At 35.5% G+C, this 25,065-nt stretch overlaps 1 protein-coding gene across 3 annotated transcripts in view; it reads right to left on the bottom strand.

The window, feature by feature from the left end:
- The window catches only part of Itgav (integrin subunit alpha V), an 86,512-nt gene that overhangs the window by 9,246 nt on the left and 52,201 nt on the right, over nucleotides 1-25,065 (bottom strand). For all 3 annotated transcript variants that reach the window (XM_020164071.2, XM_074071239.1, XM_074071240.1), the window contains 14 exons: nucleotides 23,729-23,920; nucleotides 21,475-21,520; nucleotides 18,461-18,568; nucleotides 15,752-15,810; nucleotides 14,887-15,041; nucleotides 10,993-11,130; nucleotides 6,853-6,920; nucleotides 5,967-6,114; nucleotides 5,260-5,352; nucleotides 3,709-3,788; nucleotides 3,261-3,341; nucleotides 2,409-2,514; nucleotides 1,643-1,801; nucleotides 741-854 (listed from right to left, as the gene is read on the bottom strand). In XM_020164071.2, coding sequence (XP_020019660.2) covers nucleotides 741-854; nucleotides 1,643-1,801; nucleotides 2,409-2,514; nucleotides 3,261-3,341; nucleotides 3,709-3,788; nucleotides 5,260-5,352; nucleotides 5,967-6,114; nucleotides 6,853-6,920; nucleotides 10,993-11,130; nucleotides 14,887-15,041; nucleotides 15,752-15,810; nucleotides 18,461-18,568; nucleotides 21,475-21,520; nucleotides 23,729-23,920 — 1,547 coding nt within the window. The remainder of the gene's footprint in view (nucleotides 1-740; nucleotides 855-1,642; nucleotides 1,802-2,408; nucleotides 2,515-3,260; nucleotides 3,342-3,708; nucleotides 3,789-5,259; nucleotides 5,353-5,966; nucleotides 6,115-6,852; nucleotides 6,921-10,992; nucleotides 11,131-14,886; nucleotides 15,042-15,751; nucleotides 15,811-18,460; nucleotides 18,569-21,474; nucleotides 21,521-23,728; nucleotides 23,921-25,065) is intronic.

The raw sequence follows: 25,065 nt of genomic DNA, 5'->3' as shown, positions 1-25,065 counted from the left end.
TACTGGACAATATTAGTGAATGACTGTGTGTGAAGCCCAGAAGAAACCTGAGAATGAGCCCTGGAAAATTCCAGAGGTTAAAGATCTGACAATTAGAGAATGGTGGCAAATGGAGAGCCAGGAAAAAGCGGTGTCCAAGAAATGATGAAGTGAACCAAAAGTGAGTGAATGGATGCATTAAGTGAGGCTTAAGATGGACTATAGAATTTGGTGCTGTAAAAATAACTAGTGATTTCTACTGAACATAAACACTGCACCAGGTTCTGTATGAAGTGATAGTTTGCATATGTTAACCTCCAGAAAGCTAAATGATATGCTCCTTCCAAACATTATAGTCATTGCATAATCTGACAACAAAAGCTAATCACAACAAAAGTTAATCACAACGCTAATTATTATTCTACTATACTTTTAGTGGAGCCTTCTGGATTCTTCCTGCAGTATTCCACTAAGCACCAAAGGTCAGGGTGAGACCAAAATAAAAGTCAGTTAAAGGGACACAGTAAAAAAAAAAATAAGTTTGAGCATAAAATATTTTATTAGCAATGTCTAAAGATAGATCACTTGAAAATTTGGCATTAATTTGACTAGGAAAAAGAAAAGTAAGAGGACTGGATTATATAAAAATATATGGAGTTCTTTCAAGCACAGCTGTTGCTATTTTTGAAATGTTCTTTGGCATCAGTCCTGTCATCACATTTTTAAATGTTCATAGTTCATGCACTTGAAATGACACTTACCAAAGTGTGAACATCTCCTTCACTCGGGGTGAGATCCCGCTTAGTGATGAGATGGCTCCAGTCACCCTGCCCAGCGATGGTGTCATTCTTTTCAGGTGTTTGCAAAGATGAGATCTGGATGGCATAGTTAAAATGGTGGTAAATGTAACAGAAAAATATTTTACATTGACATTTTTACATAAACTGTTATACATGGTTAGCAAATCATGTATGAAAACTTGACATGACAAATTCACCACAATACCTGCTGAACGGTAAGGACAGAAAATAAAGATTAGAGTCCTGAATACATCCAAAAATAAAAAGTTAGCTCTCCCTTGCCATTGTTTTCTCTCATTGCACAGCTAAAGGGAAACAGATGTAAACATTCAGAAGTAGCCTGAAATTCCACAATACAGCCATGATGAGTATGAATGATGAGTATATTATAAATTTTGTTTTCTTAACTTTCCTTAGGCCATATTGTCCAATTGCTTCTTATGCAAATATTCTAGGTTGGAGATGGCTAGCTCCAAAAGTATTGTCTATAAAATGGCATTTTCTAAGTCATGTAAATTGAGAGTCTATATTTTAAATATAGAAATTCCAACAGCAAAACAGCCCTACTGCAATACTATACATTTGATAGACCAAGAAACAATGAGGCCAAGGTCAAACTGAGTCACTTAAAAATATCACCTGAGGCTTACTAAATACTCTAGAACTATATAGTTTACTAGGACTTCACAGCATTCATTCTTACATGTTATATATAAATAATCTAATTCTGAGTTTATTGAGAATAAAATGTTTTTCAGAGTCTGCTTGTTGAAATAGTTGTTTTATTTCAGGCATTTCATTTATGTTTAGTAAGAAAACAAAAAAAGATCATGATAATGAAGAACAGCTATTAAGCATATTACCTTGATTCTCAGAGGGTTGATCTCCATATCTGAAGTACAGTTCATTGGCCCATCAATATCATAATGAAGGATATACAACAAAGTATTATTATTATATTTGTAAGGCCACTGAAGATTCAGCATTGCCTTGCTGAACGAACTTGGACCATTGTTTCTCAGCTAATAAGGAAAAGAAAATGTAAATATCTTGGGCAAAAACCTATTCTATAATCCTTCCTCTATGTCAGTGTTAGAATCATATTAACCACAGAATTTGAATAACAGCAGTTTCAGCAATTAGAGTCTAAATTATAACATGACTATGCTACGAAAAAAATCAAACTCAATGTTTGTCTTTAAAGTATAGAAATACCTATCAGGATGAAAATAAAAACAAAAGTTAATATTACAGAGAATTATTAATGAATGATAAGAAAAATATTTTTCCTACAGAAATATAACTTTGATTACTATAGGGAGTTTCAGTTTTTAATCAAAATTGCAATAAGCCACTGGGAAAATACCCAATGACCTATTTCCTTTATTTAAGTAGAACCAATTGCTTTTAAACAAAGAATTATAGCAACTGCTTTCTTTAAACACTTAAAACTATTGGACTGATAAAGATGAACTTATAAATAGGGGAAAATTTCAAAGAAATCTCTGGTATATGCTTAAGTTATTCAAAGTTTACATAAAAGTTATACAGAATTTTTTTTTAAGCAGCTTAGCTGTTCTCTTTTTTGGCTTTCTCATTTGGCTTTCATTAAATCCAATATCTGCAAACCTCATAGATGTGCTGAACAACAGGCCCAACGTCTTCTTCAGTCTCAGGGTTCTCCTTGTACTCCCAATTTGGAATTGGGAGAAAGATATGATCAGGACTTGAGACTCTAAACAGTGACCAAAGAAATCCTACTATGAATATCAAAATGATATAGTCAGTTCATTTTTAAAAGTATCCTACATTAATATGAATAAAATCGGATCTATTAAAAAATCTTGGGCCACCCACAGTGGCTCCTGCCTGTATAATCCCAGGTATTTGGAAGGTGGAAAAAGAAGGATCTCAGTTCAAGGCCAGCCTAGGCAAAAACTCAATGAGATCTTATCTCCTAATTCCCACTATTTGGGAGGTGGAGGTAGAATGATCGTGGCCCAAGGCTGGTCTGGGCAAATGTGCTGAGATCCTATCTAAAAATGAACTAAAGGAAAAAGGTTGGGTGGCATGTTTTAAATGGTAGAGCCCTTGCTTAGCAGCCCTTAGTTCACTCTCTAGTACTGCCCATTCATCATCATCATAATCATCAATATTAAAAGAAAAAGTAGTGACTGTACATACAAACAAAACTGCTATAATTAAATCCACATGTAATAGGTGAATTGATAAACTGGTTTGTGTAAACATTCAATAAATTTATTTTGAGATTGCTGTTGCTAGATCTTGTTCCTTCATGGAGGATTGCCAAATAAATAGTTGGAGCTTGAAACTCACTAGAACACTATTCTACAGAGTGTACTGTCCTAGTCAACACTTCTAAACAGGGAGCAATGGCTGTCCAAAAGAAACCAGGGTAGTATTAGTGACTTTTCGAAGTGATCATGACAATGAGATACTCAACTTTATAATCATACTGACCCTCTTATCTCAACAGCAGCTAAAACAGCAAGGTCGACTTTGTAAGATACAACTGGGCTTACTTTGTCAAAAAGATTAGAGCTGAAAAAGGAAAAAACACGTAGGACTGAATTGAGCACAACTATGGTCAAAATCATAGAGAAGCAGACCTAGCAAACTAAAAATGAACAAATTCAAAGCAACAAAGAAACAAAAACTTATAAATCTAAACGATTACTTTCATTAGCATTTAACTCCAGCAAAATGATGAAATTTGACTTAATTTTTAATTTTGTTCTATAAAATCAAAATTGACAGTACAATATTCTTATAATGTAAATATTGATTTAAAAAGTCTATAGTCAAATACTAAATTTTTAATCTACAGTTCCATGATATTTAAAGTATATTACTTATAGCAAATGTCTCTTCAATAGTTATTACATCCTAATGTAAGCTGTTTTCATACCTTTGGATCTGTAAGTCAAATTTCACAGAAGTATCCATCTCTGATTGCTGGTGTACACTGAAACGAAGACCAGCAAAGAGCTGAAGAGGAGAAGAAAAGATCACAGTGTTGAAGTCTGATGCTCAAAGAATAAAGCATGTTCTAAAATGCTGCTGTAGTGAGCTCCCAATAAAAGAGAACAAAGATAATTAAATCTGTTTTCTACTGAATCTCATTATGAATCCAAAAGTGTCTATTTTAACAATAATTATTATAATTATACCTCCTTATGATATTAACTATCTTTCCTAAAAAAAAGGTAAAAGAAATATTTTTTGATTCTAGAAAAGAACAGCAATTAAGGGCAATTATTTGGTAATAGGAAGCTAACAACTGAACTGTGTTAATGAGTCAGGAAAGAAAAAATGGATGGTTTACAAGAATAAGAGAACCTAGCTGAAGAAGGCAAAAGTAGGGCCAGAACCAAATTCTCCTCTAACACTTCTCAAAACCACCCCCAACCTCCATCACCAGACTTCTGCAGGTAGGAAACTGGTAGATTTTAAAGAAAACAGCTGAGCCACAAGGAAGAAGACTGAATGCTTTTTTGGGGGAATAACATTAATGACACATAAAAATGGCACTTCTTGAGTACATCAAAGAGCTAGTATGTTAGATTAATCAGGAATTACCTACAATGAAGGAGCCGAGTACTAAAAAGCTGAAGAGAAGTAACAACACGAGGAACTAAAAAGCATGCCCTGTTGTAACTGACAGATTGAATACATGTGAAAAAAAGGATCTTTGTACAAAATCTCTTCCCTAAGATAGCAGCATCTAGAAATGATGACCTTTAGTGAAATATATATCTAAAGAATGAGGGAATATTTAGCCCCTAGAAATACATTACCAGTATCAATGTGTCATTAATTTAACTCTATTATGAAAGCAACACAGCATATACTGCCAAGTTTTTCCTGGATACTAGGAATACACAAGGTTTATTTTATTTCCTTTTTAGAGCATGTGGGAAGATTGAATTGAGCACAACTATGGTCTAAATCATAGAGAAGCACTGAGTGCTTCTTTTTGAGCTCCAAGGCCCCCCTGCTCCACCATCTGAAGAGGAGCCTGATTCAACTAAGCGTCTGCCAGATCTTCTGTGTGGGATCTGTGATACAGGACTTCATTCAAATTAATCAGCTATCTCCATCACATCTAAGAATGACAGTCCTGGTATTTGCCTTATGAGGATCCAATAAAGCATGAGTTCAAAATACAAAAATTAGAATTTCAATTCTTAGTTTAAACCATGTCTTTATATATTTACCAAACTGAATGCAGCATGAACAGCAGCTTCTTAAATATAGTACAACCCATCATTTCAGCATCTTAGTTAAAACCAAACAGAACTCTGCTAATCATTAAACTCTAAATCAAAACCAATTTAAAGATATTATTTTGACATATCTGTGTGGTTTCTTTTAAAAAAAAAATACTATGAACAAACCCAGAGTAATATATCATATTCTATTTTTGGGGAAAAAAATCCATTCATTTGAAATGCCTTACTTGAGTTCCAGCCTTCATTGGGTTTCCAAGGTCACATACAACCTGACGGGTTTGGTTTTCTGTCTTAAATGCACAGGAAAGTCTTGCTAGGACCTTCAATAAACAAAGGAAAAGGAGGTAAGAAGAAAATAAACTGCAGAAACTGTAAGACTATAAAGCTCCTACACACTATTATCTCATTAGATATTTATTCCTTTATGAAGCAAATAAATCTATTTGAGCAAATGTAGAGTAAGAGAAAAGCCCAGTCTTTCTGCCGGGTATCGAGGGGGGTGGGGGGGAGAGGGAGGGGGCGGGGTGGGTGGTAAGGGAGGGGGTGGGGTAAGGGGGGAGAAATGACCCAAACATTGTATGCACATATGAATAAAAAAAAAGAAGAAAAGCCCAGTCTATGTACAAATATAAATGTACAAGTGTTTTTGAAAGATCTCTAGAGGATTCAGATACATAACCATAGTGCCTCTGACAAATAATTTGACGGACAGGCTTATACACTTTATCTGACCTCGTTTTTCAGGCACTTAGCTAGCAATTCTAAAAATGTCATATCGATACATTATGTAAAGTATTAGGCTTAAATGAATTATGTAAGATGGCAATCTATTGTCTAGCACTTTAGCCTTAGGTAGAATGGCTAAGCTTGTAGCTCATTAATGTTAATAAGACCTGGGAGTGCACTTCGATTTTTAATGAAGCAGCTTGCTTACTTCACTGTTTCGGACAACCCCAATGAAATCAGCCTGCAGTGGAATGGAAACGATGAGCTCAGCTTCATAGGCACCTTCCCCTTGATTCTGCGCCTTGACAATCAATGTCAGAGGGTTGTCATCCCCAATATAGATCTTCTTTTGATCACTGCGAGTTAATACAATCTAAACAGTGAAAAACATCTACATGGGGAGAGCATGACTGCTCAAAGAAACAAGAGATAAATACACAGCTTCCACATGTTTCAACAGCATCTCAAGATATTTTAAGACTTTTTTGTTTTTTGGTGTACTGGGGTTTGAACTTGGGGTCTTGAGGTTGCAAGGCAGGCGCTTTACCACTAGAGCCATGCCCCTAGCCCATTTTAAGACTTCTTTACACCTCAAAAGAAAATAGGCAATAGCCTACTGGGTACAAACCCAATGCTTCTCTCAGTAAAAAAGAACAATAATGTCACTAACATATCATTCTTGTTCATATTTATTACTGAAGTAATTTTATATGTCTATATGTACTTATTTCCCTGATTTTATCCTAAAAGATGGGTTACTCTTTTGTCATGATTTTCACAATAATCTTCTTAATTTACATGACACATAAGATACAAAGGATACTCCTTGAGTTATAGCTACAATGAAATGTATCTTCATGATACAATATTACTTTGTGACACTCCCCAAAGCTGACTGGTCATAAATTTGTCAAGCTTGGCAACTAGTGAAAACACAGTGCATATTTTCTTAGGCTAAAGATTGTTATGTTATATAAAATCATAACTTATCACCCAGTATAATTCTTATTACAAAATTAGCACTTTGAATAGGAAAATGTACTCTTCCATTTAAATTTCTTATGATAATATTTACTGTTTGGAGTAAGCCTTACCTTTCTACAGAAACTTCCAGTTTTGGTTTACAGACATTATCTTCACCACAGTCAAGCAGAATATGAGCCTGAAAAAAATACTTTATTTTTTTCTACATGAAAAAATACTAATACAGGTTGCATATGAAGTTCACATCAATATATGTGGACATACATATATGTACATATATGTATATATTTATTTTGTGTGTTGGGGGGCTGGTGCTGGGGATCAAACCCAGGATCTTATGCACACTAGACAAGCATTCTACCACTGAGCTATATCCCCAGCCCTTCGCATACAATATTTACACATACTCATCAACTTGTTTGTACACTTGAAGGCAAAAAAGATCTAGGCTACTAATTTATAAATAGGTCAGTTTAGTTAATCAAGCATCAGAAAGAAATCAAAAGTCTTAGAGTATAAAACAATTTCTTGGAGTCTTTTTCTTTTATCTCAAATTAGCTGTTAACATTTTGGAATGAAGTCTGGTTTAGAAGAGAAAGTAACAGTTAAGAAATGAGGGTTCACATGAACTTTGCTGCTAGGTAAGTTCTGTGAAGTTGGGCAAAATAAACTCCCTTCTAGAGTGTCTCATTAGGACTGTGCCCTCTGCCAATATCACAGAAACATGGTGGCAGAGAATAAAATAAAAATAAGCGGCAGAAAACTGAAGCAACAGGATGAGAAAAGGGGGAAAAAACTGGTTAAAATGAGTCTAGCATGTTCAGGGTCATTTGGAAAAAGATAAAAGAAAAGGAACTACAAGTATTAAAATAATTAGGATAGAAGAAATAAGCAAAAAATTGAACTTTTTCTCTCTGGATCTGACCAAGACAATATTCCAGATTAATATGGAAAGGAAACAAAAGAAGGAAATTATGGGGCTAGGTGTGGTTGTACACGCCTATAATTATAGCACTTTGAAGGCAGGAGAATTGTGGGTTTGAGACCAGCCTGGGCTATATAACGAGACACCATCTCAAAAATCCAGAAAAATCTAACAATTAAAAAACAAATAATGAGAGGTTACCAGAAGAGCTTAGGTAGGATGCAAAGGAAGAAAAATAAAAATTAAGGAGAAAACAAAGGTGAAGCTACTCTTGTTTTGTCTATTGTTAATATCCAAAAGGCCTCAGACCCAGAGGTATAGAAAAAGAAAGACAGGATTTAAAGGAGAAAAACAATAAAATAATTTTTTTTGGAAGTACTAGAGTTTGAACTTTGGGCCTCATGCTTGCCACGCAGGTGCTCTCCCACTTGAGCCACTCTACCAGCCAAAGGAATTCTTTAAAAACAGATGGGCATTGCCAGGCACTGGTGGCTCATGCCTGTGATCCTAACTACTCAGGAGGCAGAGGTCAGGAGGATTGTGGTTCAAAGCCAGCCAGGGCAAATAGTTCGCCAGACCCTACCTTGAAAAACACATTCAAAAAAAGGTCTACTGGAGTGGCTCAAGGTGTAGACCCTGAGTGCAAGCCCCACTACCATGAAAAAACAAAAGATGAACAACAACAACAAAACTGATAGGCACTATACATACTCAAAGTCACAAGGGTTGTGCAAGTACCTAGAACAGAATTACATGACAGAGATGTTAACTTCCAATTTAATGGGAACAAAATCTATGTGAATTAACTCAATTACCTAGAGGTTGCTATAAACTCAAAGAAAAAATAAGAGGTCACAGCTATTAGAAGAACTTAGGGTGGTGCTTTAAGCCATACCAACTATAAATCAATGATCAATTAATTCAGGATAAAGTCTGAATTTTGCAGATTAATAAATTAATGAGGACTGAGGATAACAATGAGTGGTGGAGGACTTGTTTATCAAATATGAGGCCCTGAGTTAAAACCCCAGAAACTATAAAATAAAATAATGAGCAATATGGTTTGTATCTGAAGCTTGAAGTAAGAAACAGGTATAAAGTTATTAATAAGACTGTAAAGGGATACTTCTCTAACTACCACTTGACAGAGAAAAAGACTTAGCTAACACTGGAGCAGTTAGATGAGTATCAATGAAAGCTATTAGACCACCAACAACAGGTGTTGGCAAGGATTTGGGAAGAAAGGAACCTTCGTACACTGCTGGTGGGAATGCAAGCGAGTGCAGCCACTCTGGAAAAACTTTTGGAGGCTTCTTAAAAATCTAAACATAGATCTGCCATATGCTCCAGCAATCCCACTCCTGGGGATATACCCAAAGGAATGCGACACAGGTTACTCCAGAGGCACCTGCACACCCACGTTTACTGTAGCACTATTCACAATAGCCAAGTTATGGAAACTGCCAAGATGCCCCACTACTGAAGAATGGATTAAGAAAATATGGTATTTATACCAATGGAATTTTACTCAGCCATGAAGAAGAATGAAATCTTGTCATTCGCAAGTAAATGGATGGAACTGGAGAACATAATTCTGAGCAAGGTTAGCCAGATTCAGAAGACCAAAAATCGTATGTTCTCCCTCATATGTGGACTTTAGATCTAGGGCAAATACAGCAATGTTGTTGGACTTGGGTCACATGATAAGGGGAGAGCACATACGGGAGGTATGGGAATAGGTACGAAACACAAAACATGAAAGTGATGTCCCCACTGCAGAGGAACTAATACAGAAACCTTAAAGCGACAGAGGTCAATATGGGAAGGGGATCAGGAACTAGTGAAAAGGTCAGGTAGAGATGAATCAACTTTGGTTGTAATATATTTGTACATGGAAACAATGCTAGGAATCTCTCTGTATAGCTATCTTTATCTCAACTAGCAAAAATGCTTTGTCTTTCTTATTATTGCTTATGTCTACTCTTCAACAAAATTAGAGATAAGGGCAGAACAGGTTCTGCTTGTAAGCGAGGGGGGGTGGGGGGAGAGAAGGAGGGGGTAGGAGGCAGGGGGGAGGAATGACCCAAATAATGTATGCACGTGTGAATAAATGAATAAAAAAAATTTTAAAAAAAGAAAGACAGCTATTAGGACAGTTTCAGAAATAGAAAAGCACATAGCAATATCTCCATACCACAGAATCAAATTGTCACGGTTACAAACTTAGTCTCTTGCACAGAGTAGGAATTAGTATGTATTTGAGTGAGGAAAAACCATTCTTCCTGCAGAAACCACTGAATCTTTAACTCTGGGCATTGAGTTCTAGATCTGTACTATCTACAAAGTGGCCACTAAGAAGCCAGATGTGCTTCTGAGCACTTGAATATGCCTACTGTCAATGAGAAACTGACTTTACATTTTTAGTTAATTTTAATTAACTGAAAACTGGTATCTGAATCCATTACTGAAAAACTTTCAATGTTTACAACTAGAATATATAAATCTACCTATAAATTATATGAACTCTAAATACAAAAAGCAAAATTGTCAATGAAAATTTAGTATCTAAATTTAGTGTATCATATACTCTGGATTTTAAAAGATATTAAAAATAGAACACAAAATGCTTCAATGACAATTTTTAAATTGAATGCATATTAAAATAAAATTTTGGATATTTTCATGGGCTGTATTATATCTGTCCAAACTTCATATATTGATCTTATCTCAGTTTCAGAAGTTGACTGCATTTGAAGATACAGTCTTTAGAGAGGTAATTAATTATGTTGAAATGAAGTCACTAAGGTAGGTCTTAATCCAGTATGACAGACCTGTGCTTTAAAACACAAGGGGTCTAGGACACAAACCCTTAGATAGAAGAGCATGTAAAGGCACAGTGAGCCAATGAAAAAGGCTCACTGTGGATACAATGGTCTTGAACTTTCTAGCCTCCAGAATTCTACATGGCTTTATGAGAGTAATTATTTATGTACCATATATGCATGTAAGTGTATATGCACACTTTATAAAAACAATTAAAATGTACATCAAAGATATTTAGCAAAGTATTGAAACACTATAAAAATAAACTGGCATGTACTGTTTTCTTGAATTATTTTCTATTTTGCAATATGAAATATGACTGTTTCTCTATGCATGACTAACTTCTGAATGGGCTTAATAAAGAGTTCAGACCTGAAAATTCAGATCCCTTTCCCTTTGATTTCTTTAATGATAAAAGTGTTGATATTTAAAAACACGAATTGTATGACCTCAAAAAAAGATCAAAGGATGAAATTAGAAAGAAACTGGAAAAGTACAGTACCTGTCGGCTCATGTTGGCAGGAGTGAACTGGTTAAGAATGGGTTGTAAGCCTGTTGCATCAGCAGCCGTTCTATAATCCAAGCGGTATTCCATAAAAATAGTAATTGGAGTCAGTTTGTCTCTAAATTCAGATTCATCCTAGAAATGGAAAAGTTAAAGATGATATCTTTAACTTATCTTATTATCTGGAAAAATAAGTGCATATCAAAAAGCCAGCTGTATTCATCTCTTGAACATCAATTCTACCAAATTGAAGAATCGAGTATCTAAAAGGCTTAATCATTATCAGTGAAAACTTTTAAACAATTTTGGTTTATAAGGTAATACTTGATTCACACAAAAATATACGAGGCATATTAACTGTGAACTGAATTTCTCTGAAGAAGATACACATATACTGAAGAACCTGCAGACTGACCTTGGTTAACTAGAACACTGACTGTGGAGAAATGAGTTATTGCAGAGTCAAAGTTATCTTTTGCTGTCTTTAGTCCTTTTTAATATCATTCACTATTGACCTCTGTATCTGACTTAATGTTTTCATGACTCCTAAATAAAACTACTGCAATGCATGCTAAGCCTGACAAGATCTCTAGCCTCCACTAACCCAAAACTATGAATGTGATAAAAATCCAAATCCTATAAAAGATTTTTTTTTTGGTGGGGTGTGATGGTCCATGCCTGTAATCACAGCTACTAGAGAGGCACAGATGGGGAATATATGGTTCAAGGCCAGCCTAGGAAAAAAGTTGATGTGACTCCCTCCTTCTCAACAAATAAACTGGGCATGGTGGCACATGTTAAAGATAGCATCTGGATCCTACAGAAGAGGTCTTCCCCATCTTTCTGTAGCTGCCTACTTAATGATCAATTCCACCTACTGTTTTCCATTGACTATAAAAGCTCAAGTGTCCTCTTCCAGGATGGGCCATGTCATATAGGGTAACCTAAATCTGTATATGCAGGCCATGAATACTCATATTTGGCTCAGAGGAGACTACTTTCTTATTTTCTTTAAAGTGGGGTTGTTACTGGGCTGTATGACATCATAGAAGCTGAAAGAAACCAAAGTATTTCTCTTTAGACTTCTAAAGTTTATTGGCCTTAAGAAAATTAAAAGACAGAAATTTTCTACTTCTCCTCTTCCAGCTTGAAGGCAGAACATAGATCCTTTACTTCAGACAACTTTTATCAGATCAGAACCAGGTATCAGAGGAATCTGCAGAAGAGGCTTGCTGGATGAAATTCTTCCCACATGTTGCCTTTCAGTTTTCCTGGGTTTATCTGCTCTTCTTTGTCTTGTTGCTGCTCTAAAACTATTACTCTTTGTCTGAAAGGTATAAAAGCATCCTGCTTTGGCCATTTCATCACTGTCTTGTGGAGATCCCCATAAAAATGTAGATGAATAAAATTTGTTTTTCTCTTTAAAAAGAAACTTTCATGTCGCATCAATTTTTAAAAGTTAATGAGATTGTCAACTATGCATAAGGTGTCATTGGATTGAAAGTGCCATAATTATGCTAATAAATCTTCCTCTATTTCAAAAAAAAATAAAGTAGGGTTGTTAAATTATGTTAATATAATAAAAATGGCACTAAAATACACACTAATCATAATAATCAGAATGATACTGATATGGCTTAAGCTACTTATCTATTCCCTTTTCTTTCATCCTCCTGCCTTTCTTCAAGGAATCTTGACTACTGAATTTTAAGTCTGCCATTCTCTTGCTTGTTCTTGTATGAAACCACTTTTCTGAAATTTGTTTACATTTCTTTTATGGTCACCTCTTTTATGACCTATGAATGGTAAATTTTTATATTCTCAAATTGTTCAGTGCCAGACTGTAGATGGGTCTATTATATGGAGCCTTTTTGGTGTTGCAGAGTCATTAAATAGTATGTTTTGCTTTTCCCTTTTTCATTTACTTAACAATGGGATCCTCTAGTCTTCTGTGATTTCCTTTCTGTTCAGCACTTTTTTTTTTTTTTTGATGGTACTGGGGTTTGAACTCAGGGCCTCACTCTTGCTAGACAGGCACTCTATCACCTGAGCCACTCTGCCAGCCCTCTTTTGTGCTGGGTATTTGACACAGGATCTCTCAAACTGTTTCCCTGGTCCAACCTCAAACCACAGTCATTCTGATCTCTGCTTCTGGAGCAGCTAAGACTATAGACATGAGCCACAAACACTCAGTTGTTCAACACTCTTGTTAAGATTCACAAAGTCTTCACGACAACTTATACTAGCATCAGCAATGAGTAAGAGTTATAAATTCATACCTTGCCCGATGAATAGATATAGGCAGACTTCACTTAAATTTAAAGTTATATTTCTTCATAGTCATGACTTGATGTATTTGCTGTTTTTGGTTCTTAAATCATAAATACTTATTTAACTTAATCAAAAGGTTTTTTGGAGGTACTGGCATTTGAACCCAGAGCCTTGCACTTGCTAGGCAAGCCTTTCACCACTGGAGTTATACTTCCAGCCCATGAAAGCTTTTTCTATACATAAATAAAATGTATAGATGTCTTTTGTTCTTTAGTCTGTTCATGTGGTAAGTTCTAGATTTTTAATATTAAAATATTTAAGCTCTAGATAGTTAACATTAACCCATTCCACGATAAATTCAACTTGTACTATTCATCTTCTCTTATGAAGTACTAGAATTTAGTTTGCTTATATTGGCTTACTAACTTTACATATATGTCTCTGTGTAAAATCAGCACAAAATTCCCCTTTCTTATACTGTCTTTGACCAACAGAAGTACAAACTGCTTCACAGAATGCGATAGAAAAATTTTCAGCACTCTACAACTGGAGCCATACGCTGAGCCTCTTTGTATTCTGTTTTTCAGATAACTTGCTAGCTTTGCCCAGGCTGCCCGGGAACTCTTTCTTGATCCTCCTGACTCACTGCCCAAGGCATGCATCACCACACCCAGCCAGAAAGAATATTTTCTATGAAACCCCTTTTTGAAATATGTTAAGACTTCCTTATGGCCTATGAATGATCAATTTTTATATTCTCTAATTAATGAGTGCCAAGTTTTACATAGGTATGTTAAATCAGGCTTATTAATTATATTTTATTTTCTAAATCTTTACTAATGCTTTTGGACTTCTTTTTAAAAATTTTTCATTCTTTACTTCTTTAAACATTTTATACAAATTTATATTCTGCAACTGAAAATTTGAACATCTTAAGCCTTTGCTGATCTAAAATCTAGTGGCTATGTCTTTGTGTATTGTGCTTTTTCTTTTTTAATGAGCTCATACTTGATTGACATTAACCCACACAGGAATCCCAGGGTCTACGTGTGATTGCTCTCTTGCAAAACGCTCTGCATTTGCTCTTGCTAGGATCAAGGTGCACCTCTGTCCTAAGAACATCTAGCATTGTGCAAGAGTCTGGGCTTAAAGATGTTGTAAAAGGCCCCAGGTGCGTCTGAATCCTGTGCTTGTTTCTACAGTTGCTGCTTCCCCTTGTACCAGATTCCATCCATTCCCAGCAGTCCAAGTTTATATTTGCTTACAATTCACTGTTCAAATTTAGCTACTGGTGTTTTTTTACTTAGTTGCTTACTTTCTGGACACTGGAGATTTTTTTCACTGTCCTTGGAGTATAGCAATACTTTAGAAATAGGTTTACCATAATTCACTCAATACTCAGAATTATTTCATAATCCAGTGGAATATCCAGATTGCCAAGAATAAAGTCCATTACTTCTACTGTCAGGTTTGACAGTTGAAAAGCCAGACTTCCTCAACTGTATTTTTCTATGGTTTTCCTTTCAGTTGAATACCAATTTATTGAAAATTACTTTTTCATTTAGATGAAAAAATAATAACTGAAAGAAAAAGATAATGGTGCAGAATGGTGTCTCTTACCCGCAAATATGCTATCAGTTCCTCACATTGCATCTGTCCCCCCCTCGAAACAGTCATGTTCTTGGAGTGACCCGGGGACCTGTTATGGAGAAACAGTGCTCGTCGAATTGCTCCCTTTTGCTTGAGTTTATCCAAAAGAAGCTCCACCTGGAAGTCTATACAAACCAAAGTATTTATAACCAATGTATTCTACATGGACTTATCTCTGCCTAGATAACCTAGAGTTTTCATGTAAACAGAGATACTTACTTCTGAGAAGTAATTTGGTTTCAATTCATTAAAAATGCCTAAATGTGAGTCTCTAACACTAATTTTGAATACTTAATAATAACTAATTAATCCAACTATCTACAAAGTAATGTCATGCATAATTCAAATAACGATGGTAGTAAAACAAATATCAGAAGAAAACTTTTCTCTTAAGTTGCAGGAAGGAAGTACAGAGGGTGACACATGTGAATTAAGACCCCTCACTGGACTGGGGAGGTAGCTCAGTGTGTAGTACATACTGAGAAAGCTTTAGGCCCTGGGTTCTCTTCCATGCACCACAAAAAAACAAAACCAAACAAAACAACAACAAAAACTTCCACCATTAATCCAAGTAGCAAGATTCTTAACAATTTTGATTATTTGTTCACATGTGCCCAATATCATTATATTAAGCACTATGATGAATGAACAGTTTAAATCACTTGCAACTTCTGCTTCCAATGAAACTGCCACATCAAATTGCTAGACACATATGACCTTCATGAAGCAAGTGAGCAAATAGAGCTTAATGGGTTGATAGCCATCTAAAAATGAATGTGCAGTCAGAAGTATACACATGGTTGTTAAAGTGCATGTAACATCATAAGACACTTACTGAGTCTCCTTGGAAGTGCTCCTTTGCCATCTGCCTTTAAGCAGAACCTGACATTAAAACTGTAGGAAAATAAAACATATACATGTAAATCCTATAATCTAGTTTTGATATATTTTTGAATATTACCCAAATTTCACACTTCTAATACAGTATATCTTCATATCTGTGGAGGATTGAGTCTAGGATTTGTGCCCTTCCCATATTAAAATCAGTGTAGGCTCGGGGCCCTTATAGAAAATGTTGTCATATTTGCATATAACCTATACACATCTTCCTGTACACTTTAATTCATCCTAGATCACTTATAATATCTACTGTAACTCAAATGCTATGTAAATAGCTATTAACTGCATTGTTTAAGGAATGACAAGAAAAAAGTCTACACACTCAGTACAGACACAAGTTTTTATTTTCATATTTGAATCCACAGTTGGTTTCATCTGCAATGTTGAAGCCAACAATGTAGAGGGATGATGATGCGTGGTTTGTATTATGAAAACTTACATCTTTTTTCATGTCTTAATGTTATGCATAAAACAGGAAACTATACAGACTAATCTGGCTTGTCCTTCAATAATTTAAGCATGTTAGCTTTTATGATGACAGTGAAAAAAAATTTTCAGATTCCTCACATTTATAGAGCCTGTTTGATACATCCAAACGAGGGAAAATGACTCATTTAATAAGACTCACTGAAGCATCTTTTAACTCCTCTTTAATAGTGTTTCTCAATTTCTTTTTTTTTTTTTTTTTTTTTGGAATACAGGTGATTGAACTCAGGGCCTTGTGTGTGCTAGGCGAGTGCTCTACCACTTGAACCACTCCACCAGTCCTTTTAGTTTTTGGTATTCTGTTTGTGAAATAGGATCTCATTAAATTTGCTTTAGTTGACCTCGAACTTGCAAATTTCCTGCCTCTGCCTCCTGAGTATCTGGTATTATAGGTGTGCACCAACACATCTGGCTCATAATTTCTTAACAGGCAGATAATGAAAATAGTTTAATAGAATGTGTCCAGCATCTTAAAAAATTAAGTTAATAAAACTAGCTGGGTGTGGTGACATATATCTGTAATCCCAGCACTTGGGAGGCTCAAGCAGGAGAACTGAGAGTTCCAGGCCAGCCTGGGTTACACAACAAGACTGTGCCTCAACAAAACAAAACAAACAAAAAGCAAATAAATAAAATAATTTTCAAAAATAAAATTGATTTAAATTTTGTTTATTAGATTATAATGCAGAATGTATTTCTCTGTACCATAATCAAAATCATGAAAACTACTGCTCTAGATAGTTCATTTGAACCCTTGTAATTATTACCATAATTATAAGCATAATATTTGGGATCGGGAGGTATAAGTCGGTGGGGGAGTGCTTGCCTAGCCTGCATGAAGCTCTGGGTCCAATCCTCAGCACTAGAAGAGAAAAAAGCAAGAAACAAAAAACTGTAACACGTACAGTGGGGCATGCCTCTCATCCCAGCCATTTGAGTTTGAGATCAGTCCAGGCAAAGACGGTGAGCCCCTCTTCCAAAAAACAAAATAAATTTAAAGGGCTGGGACACAGCTCAAGTGGCAGAGTGCTTAGCTCGCATGCACAAAGCCGTGGGTTCAATCCCCCGTACCACCAATAACAAAAAGAAAAACGGAAGTGTAAGCAGCTCCACAGGCACAAAGGTGAATAGAGAGAAAAAGGCAGTAGAACTAAAAGCCAAAATCTTGATAAAAACTTGATTGCTGGTCAATCAAGTTTTTATCAATAAAAATGAATAAATACTAATAAATGTTTAATGTAATCCAATGAAAAAATTAAAATTACAAAAATTTAATGTATATCGTAATGATTTAAAAACAAAACCAGAAAAGATAGCTTTTATTAGCGCTTTTGAAATGAAATGTTCGTAGCTTATCAGTCATTCTCCTCCTTCCTCATCTGTACATTCTCTGTGATTTCTTTTTTTTTTTAATGTGGAAGGCCATGAGCAGTGTTCCTCACAGAAGGCACTCTTGGTGACTTAAGTATGGCATGGATCAAGAAATTTCTTACCCTTATAATAATTTTGACAAGAAATACAAGAAAGATACTAGTTTCTCTACTTTATTTTTTAAATATTTTGGAATAAAATGAGTCAATTTAAAAAATATATAAAAACGTAGAATGAAAATATAGCAAAAAATATGAAAGTAGCATGCGGGGGACAAATGAAAAACAACATTATAGGGAAGAATTTGGACACTGGACTTTTGTAGCATTTTTCTTTGGAAACTATTAAGGAAACAAATACAAAAATAAAATATCAGAGCCAATTATTTTTTTCATACACCTATTCATAGATATGAACTCTGAAAAAGAATGTTATCTTTTAAAAATTAAAATTATCAAGGACCTGTTTAGAATTAAATATAAAATGAATTCTGAGATCTTATTAGTTTTTCTAATTAGTTTTCATATTTAATATATTCCTTGACCACATATAATTCTTTTAAAAACAACTTTTATACTAATTTATAGAATATTTCTGAAGCCTTCTCTACATCTTCTTTGGAACAGTACTTTATTATATAATCTAATCCATGACATGAAAATAGAAAGCATCTATCTATAGGGACTGCTTTAGCAATATTAAAAACTGCCTCCTCAGTTTTTAATTGTTCTTAAAATTATTGAACCATTAATCATAATCATAACTATTACTAGACAAAGACACTTACCAGGAAACTTTGAGAGCTGTCCCAGGCAGTGGGCAGGTTTTATTGTCTTGATTTAAGATGCTAGGGTACACTTCAAGGCCAGCATTTACAGTGATAACAGGCCTGGCCCTGTTTAAAATAGAAGAAAAGGAAAAATGTTACCAAAAGTTACATAGATCTAAGCATTAGATTCACATTAACCATAGATACAATCCAATGTCTACTAAGCCGTTGTTTATAGAGACAAAAACAATAGGAGCAACCTAATGTAAGATGACCAATCATCTCTTTGCCCAAAATTGTCCTGATTTCAGTACTGAAAGTCCTTCATCCTTGGAAATCACTCATTTCCAGGCAAAGTAGAAGTAGCCAGCCTATCTGAATTCAGTCCGTTAAAACAGAATTGTTGGTAAGTGTGCTATCCAATTGATGTAATCAATGTAGTGGGGAACTTAAATGCTGATATAGAATAGTCTTTATGATATAGCCAAGATATAATTTTAGTAGGAGAGGAAAAGCATCCCACAATGCAGAAAGAATGCCTACAGACCATACATGCACACACGCACCCAGATGCACGCATGTACATATGCAAGCATGTAAGGTTTTTTTTGAATAATGGAATTCTTTATGGGTTTATTAAACCAAGGACCAGTAAGGTGCTGGGCTAGACTGGTGGAGGAGTTCAGAACTCTCACTGCCTGGTGGGCATCTCTGGGACCAGCCCCCACTCCTCAGGCTCACACAGCACTGATAGCTAGCTTCCGCCCAACATCCCCAGCAAATGCATAGGACACAGTATTATATAAGAGAACAAATGCAACTTTTCTCTTCTTTTATATACGACATGGTTCTATACCCTGCCAGCACAAGTGAGGGTAGGTAGGTGTTAAAAGTGACAGTCTATTAAAAAGACAATAACTCTTATAAAATGAAGACAAAGGAAAGAGCCCAAGCCTGGAAAGCTAAAATGCTGCTTTGGATCCAAGATCCTTCCTCTTTCTGTGGCACTCCTGGGAGGGTGGGATGGGCTCCTGGGCTCCAGGGGGCACAGGACCATGGGACTGAATCCAGGAGTCCCCTTGGAGCTCCTGGCCAGATGGCTCTCTACAACTGCATGGACTGCTTGGGAGGGCATCTGCAAGTAACAGCTCAAGCACATTTCCAGTCTTGATGCTGGGGATTCCAACCCAGCATGAGGAACAGCCAGGCCTGATTGGCATACCCCAAGCTTCCAGGGCACTGAAAGGTGAACTGATTTTGCCCAGGACAAATGACTGGTCACTAGACCTAGAGTCCTACCTCTATGACCCTTACCTGTCTTGCTGCTGTTGCTTCTGGGGATGGTTGGGAAAGGGCCCATATGACAGTAAGGGGGAGCCCAGGAAGAGGAGAGGGAGGGAGGTGATGGTTTAGAGAAGACAAGAAAGTGAAGAAACTCCCTTTTCCTACCCCCAGCCATGCCTGGCTGAAGCTGTAGAAGAGGCTGAAGTCTCCACCTTATACTGGCACTCAGGAAAGCATGACCAGGTTGTCTGGGCTCCACTCTGACCAGCAACAGCAATAGGGCAGCAGCAGGGGTCATGGCATGGTGAGGGAGCTAATCACGAACACAGCCCCGGACCCAAGAATCTTGGATCTGTGTCACCTTCACAGTTTTTTTCATTTCTCTGAGCCTTGGTTTTCTCATCTTGAAGGCTGTACAGCTGTAGCCTTCGCACACTCACCCAGGCAGCCGGTGCTGGCTCTCAGGCTGTAGCCTTTCTACATGTGGCACAGCCAGTCTCTGGTCCCTGCCCACAGTACTGCTCTCAGTACCCAGTAGCCACACATGATGTTTTAATACACAGAATATTTCTGGCAGGATATACTAATAAACCAGTAATTGGTATGAGAAAATATATACCCTTTCTAATCATTTGAATATTTATTCTCATGTATGTATTACTTCACCAATGGCATTTTAAAAAACTAAAACAATAAACTTAAGGATTACTTGAGCATCTCTTACCTGAAAATCCAAAATGTGAAATGCTATAAAATGCCAATCCAAATCTTTTTTAGCACCAACAAAATAATATCTGATTTTGGCTTATTTCAGATTTTAGATTCTTGAATTAAGGATGCTCAACTGGTTAAGTCTACGCAAATAACCCAAAATGCAAAAATCTCCAAAATATGAAACACTTCTAGTTCCAAGCATTTCAGATAAGGGATACTCAATCTGTAAATACAATTTTCTAAAGCTTAGATGCGTAAGATTAAATTTTGTACAAAAATACAGTAGGCTCAGGTCAGTAAGGCTGTCCTAAAATGATAAATCTCTGAAATCTTCAAGTACACATTACCATAGTTATAATTAAATTGGCCTACCACAAACTCTATTACACAGCACCAGTGTCAGTTTTCTTGCCATATGCAAACTCAGTCTACAGATATATAAACATCTTAATCTACTAAAATCCCAGCTGACATTCTAAACCATGAGGAACTGATGAAATTACAAACAAGGACTGGGAATATGTGCACAGCTGGGAAATGGAGCTATATGAATTTTACATGTTTCTCTAATAAAAATATTCACTTTGGTGTACAATACATACTGCCCTTGTGGGCACAAAATACAGAGGCACAAACACCAAGTCATGTCCTGCCTCCTATAGGAAAATGTAAACTCATACTAGCTATTTATTTTTTGCAGAGCTAGGGATGGAACCCAGGGCTGTGCATGCTAGGCAAGTGCTCTACCACTAAACTATATCCCAGTTCAAGTTTTCATAGAGATTAAAAATACAGGGGAATGCTTTGGAACAAAATTTAAAGGACAACGAAGGAAAATTCTAAATATTTTCCTAAGTAAAAGAAGCCTAAGTTCTCCTTATATAAATATTATTTGCCTACAGTAAATCTTGAATGAAAAGAAAAAAAACAAACAAATTTTAATATTACTTCAAGAAAATTAAACTGAATTTCAAACACTGGCACTTAACTAAAACACTTTCAAATGTTTCTATATCATTGAATGTGGAACATACCTGTATAAGACTGCTCGATCTACACCAAAAGCTCCTACAATTAAGTCTTAAGAGAAAGTTGGAAAAACATGTTAATACCAATAATGATGGCTTTAAAAATTTGTATTTCATTTTATAAAATGTTTAATGCAATTAAAAACATTTACATATATTCTTAAAAACCAAGAAGTTGAGAGATACATGTATATGGTTAAAATATTTGAAAACTGTAAATAAGCTTTCATCAGTACAAACACTCATAATAAACTAGACTCATCCACATGGATTAGAATCATTTTGTTTTTTTTCCTAAGAGGAATCTTTTCAAATGAATATTTGATAAAAGGAGCAACAAAAAGAAAGTGTATACCCCCCAAACATACATATCCCCAAAGAAAAAAGGTTGATAGTTGTCTGTGGAGTTTATAATTTCATTATAAAATTTCTTTTTTCTCCACTTCTCTCATTCAAAAACAAAAGAAAGCCTAAAAAGCACATACATACATGTTGAATGTGATAGCAGATACCATTCAAATCAGCAAGAACAAAATGTACTCCTTTTACACATAACTAGTGTAACAGGTTCATAACTTGGAATAAAATGAAATCAGAGCTCCATCACACAATATACCCAAACTAAATATGAGGAAGCCCCTTTCTAAATAGAAAGGCATATGAGAAAACATAAAGACAGTATATTGAGTTATATAAGAATTTAAAAACCTCTTTATACCGATACAAAGGTGAAAAATATAGACATTAAGGAGTGACTATCTTCAATATTTAAAGAAGTCTATATGTTTAAAAATGAATAAATGAAAGAAAAGAAAAATGTATTTCAATAGAAAAGGAGAAAAAACATAAAAAGGAAATTACAAAAGCAGATCTACAAATAAACAAAAATACTCACTAAAAATCAAAAACTGTTAACTGAAATAAAGTAATATTGTCCACCGATTATATACTCAAAATTATTTAAAAACAGGCAGAAGTATGGGAAAATAATCACTTGTTTCTTGTTAATAGGTGCTTTAAAAAGTAGACAAAAACCACTTCACAGAGGGAACAGAACTGTAACTTGACAGTGTTCTAGAACAGTCTTAAAACTGGATACCTTTGACATAACAATTTTAGAATCTTATCATAAGGAAATATATGGAGGTATGCAACAGATATTTACACCTGTATGCACAAAGATATAAATGTCAAAAAATAAGGTAAAATAAGATATGATATAGCTATTCCTTAGAATGGGAAACAAAAAAATTCATGTTTTAGATAATAAATTAAGGAAATTTTTCTGATAGTGTATGTGACTAAAAACAGTAAATATGATTTTGTTTTGTTAAAAATACTTATGAATGTGGAGGAAAAAAGATTGGATAGATATATTTTGCTGTATTTTCTACGAGCTCAATAATAGACATATTGTCTTTATAACAGAAAGAAACTCAGAAATAATGTCAATTATAAATAAAAATAAGCTTATGACTTATCTCTAGAGGTACTTCACCATAATTGTACATTGAGCTCATTCTAAGTATTTCAACAGCAATATCATCTAAGTTTTCTGAACTTTATTTCATGTAAAGAAAAGATCCATTTAGATTCCAAACCCATTAAAATACTCTAAGTGTGCAAAAGCCTAAAAATGGTCTTCTTTGCTCAAATGGATCAACTCAACGTGCAACCCTAGGAAAGTCACCTTCCCCAGTCTCTTTTCACATCCATAAAATGATCCAACTTAGCTTATATTTCTCAGTCTTTACTGGGAAAATTAAATGAAATACTGTATGTTTTTAAAATCACAGTGATTAGTCAAGTGCATAAAAATGCTAGCTCATTAAAAACAAAAAAGTTGGCTAATTTTAAAAAACTTGGAAAGAACATTTAGCTTCTATAAGATTTTCTATGATATTTTGTTAGACTGCAAAATAACAGAAAAAAAAAAACCCTGAGTATGTGCTTCATACTGTACTCCCATGAAACAGAGCTTTCTCTTCTTTCTATCCCTTTCAGTGATGAGCAATGAGAACAATTTGTTGAATACACTAGAGATTTGATCAACACTTGAAATGTAGAATTGAAATGATTTAAAATATAAATTAAGAGAACAGTAACTGGGCTGGGGGTGTGGGTCAAGTGGTAGAGCACCTGCCTAGCAAGGGCAGGGCCCTTAGTTCAAATGCCAGTAACACACACACACACAGCAATTGATACTTCTTGCTGTAAGGACTGAAAAATCAAAGAGCCACATGTACTTGTCAGAAAGTACCTGGATATCCATTTCTGTCTATGTCTGTGGCTCCCTTCATTGAATAGCCAAAGCTTGGGGGCATGCTCTGGGCAGCCCATTGCCCTTCAAGGACTTGAGACGGTACTGCATTCAAGCCTGTTGCTCTTCCATTAAAAATATAAACGATTCCTTTTTTATCTTCACCCCCATATGGAGCAGCAATTGCAATATCTGTGGAGGAAAAAGAAAGAGTGGGTAGGGAAGAAAGGAGGCAGAGAAGAAGGGAAAGAATGAGTTAGGGAAAAAGGAAGACCAGAAAGTGGGCTAGGATGGAGAGAAGAGATTCTTAGTCCTTATAATTATTAATATGGAGATCTTGCTATTTATAGATCCCATTTATCATGACAAATACTGATTCAAAGTTTGGTAGAATGTTCTTTATTCAAAAGTAACAATCTAATTCAAGGAGATTTAAGCAAGACTATGTAAAACTGACACATGTAATATGTAATAATGTGTCTGGGTTTGACCATAACCTTTCTGGACCTAAAATGCTTCATCTTTAAAACTGGAGGCAAATGACGGGAGGGGTAAATGTAAAAACTTCATTTAAAGTTTATTCCAGCTCTTAAAATTCTCAAGATAATTCAACAAAGCACAGTGGTTCACACCTATACTCTCAGCTACTTGGGAGGTGGAGACTGGGAGGATCATGGTCTGAGGCCAGCCTAAGCAAAATTTAGCAAGATCCTATCTCAACCAACAGTTGTGTGTGATGGCAGGCATGTCATCCCAGCTACACAAGAGGTGTTAAGTAGGAGGGTCTCAGTCAAGGCTGGCCCAGGCACAAAATGCAAGACCCTATCTGAAATATAAAACCAAAAAGGGCTGAGGGCATGGTTCAAGTGGCAGAGTACCTCAGCAGAAAGCCAAAGCTCTGAGTTCAAACCTCGCCACCACCTATAAAATTTATTTATGCACATTTTATTATTTTTTCTGAATGGAAGATAACCTAATGCTGAAATTTATTTGAAAGCTATGACTTCATCTTGATTTTGCTCAATTTATACTGAAAAAAAATATAAACATATAGCATTTTAAATTATTTTTAAAACACAAACACAAATGGTTACTATGACCCTTCCTAACTCTAAAATATCTTGCAAATATATTTTGTCTGTTTCTGCTGTCCTTCCCCTGGGTCACTCAGTAGCTCTTAGGTGGCTCCCACTTCCAGACTTGCCCCTATGGCCCACTCTCTTCAAAACTGACAAATGACAATGTTACTGTCTCAGATCCCTCACCTTCTTAAAACCTCTTAATTATTTCCCAACACATTTAAAATAATATCTAAGCCCTACCTGTCTTGTTCTCTA

Source organism: Castor canadensis, chromosome 4 (assembly GCF_047511655.1).
Source record: "Castor canadensis chromosome 4, mCasCan1.hap1v2, whole genome shotgun sequence".
Classification (NCBI taxonomy): Eukaryota; Metazoa; Chordata; class Mammalia; order Rodentia; family Castoridae; genus Castor; species Castor canadensis.
The sequence above is the reverse complement of the archived record's forward strand: the minus strand, read 5'-3'. Positions and strand labels throughout refer to the sequence as shown.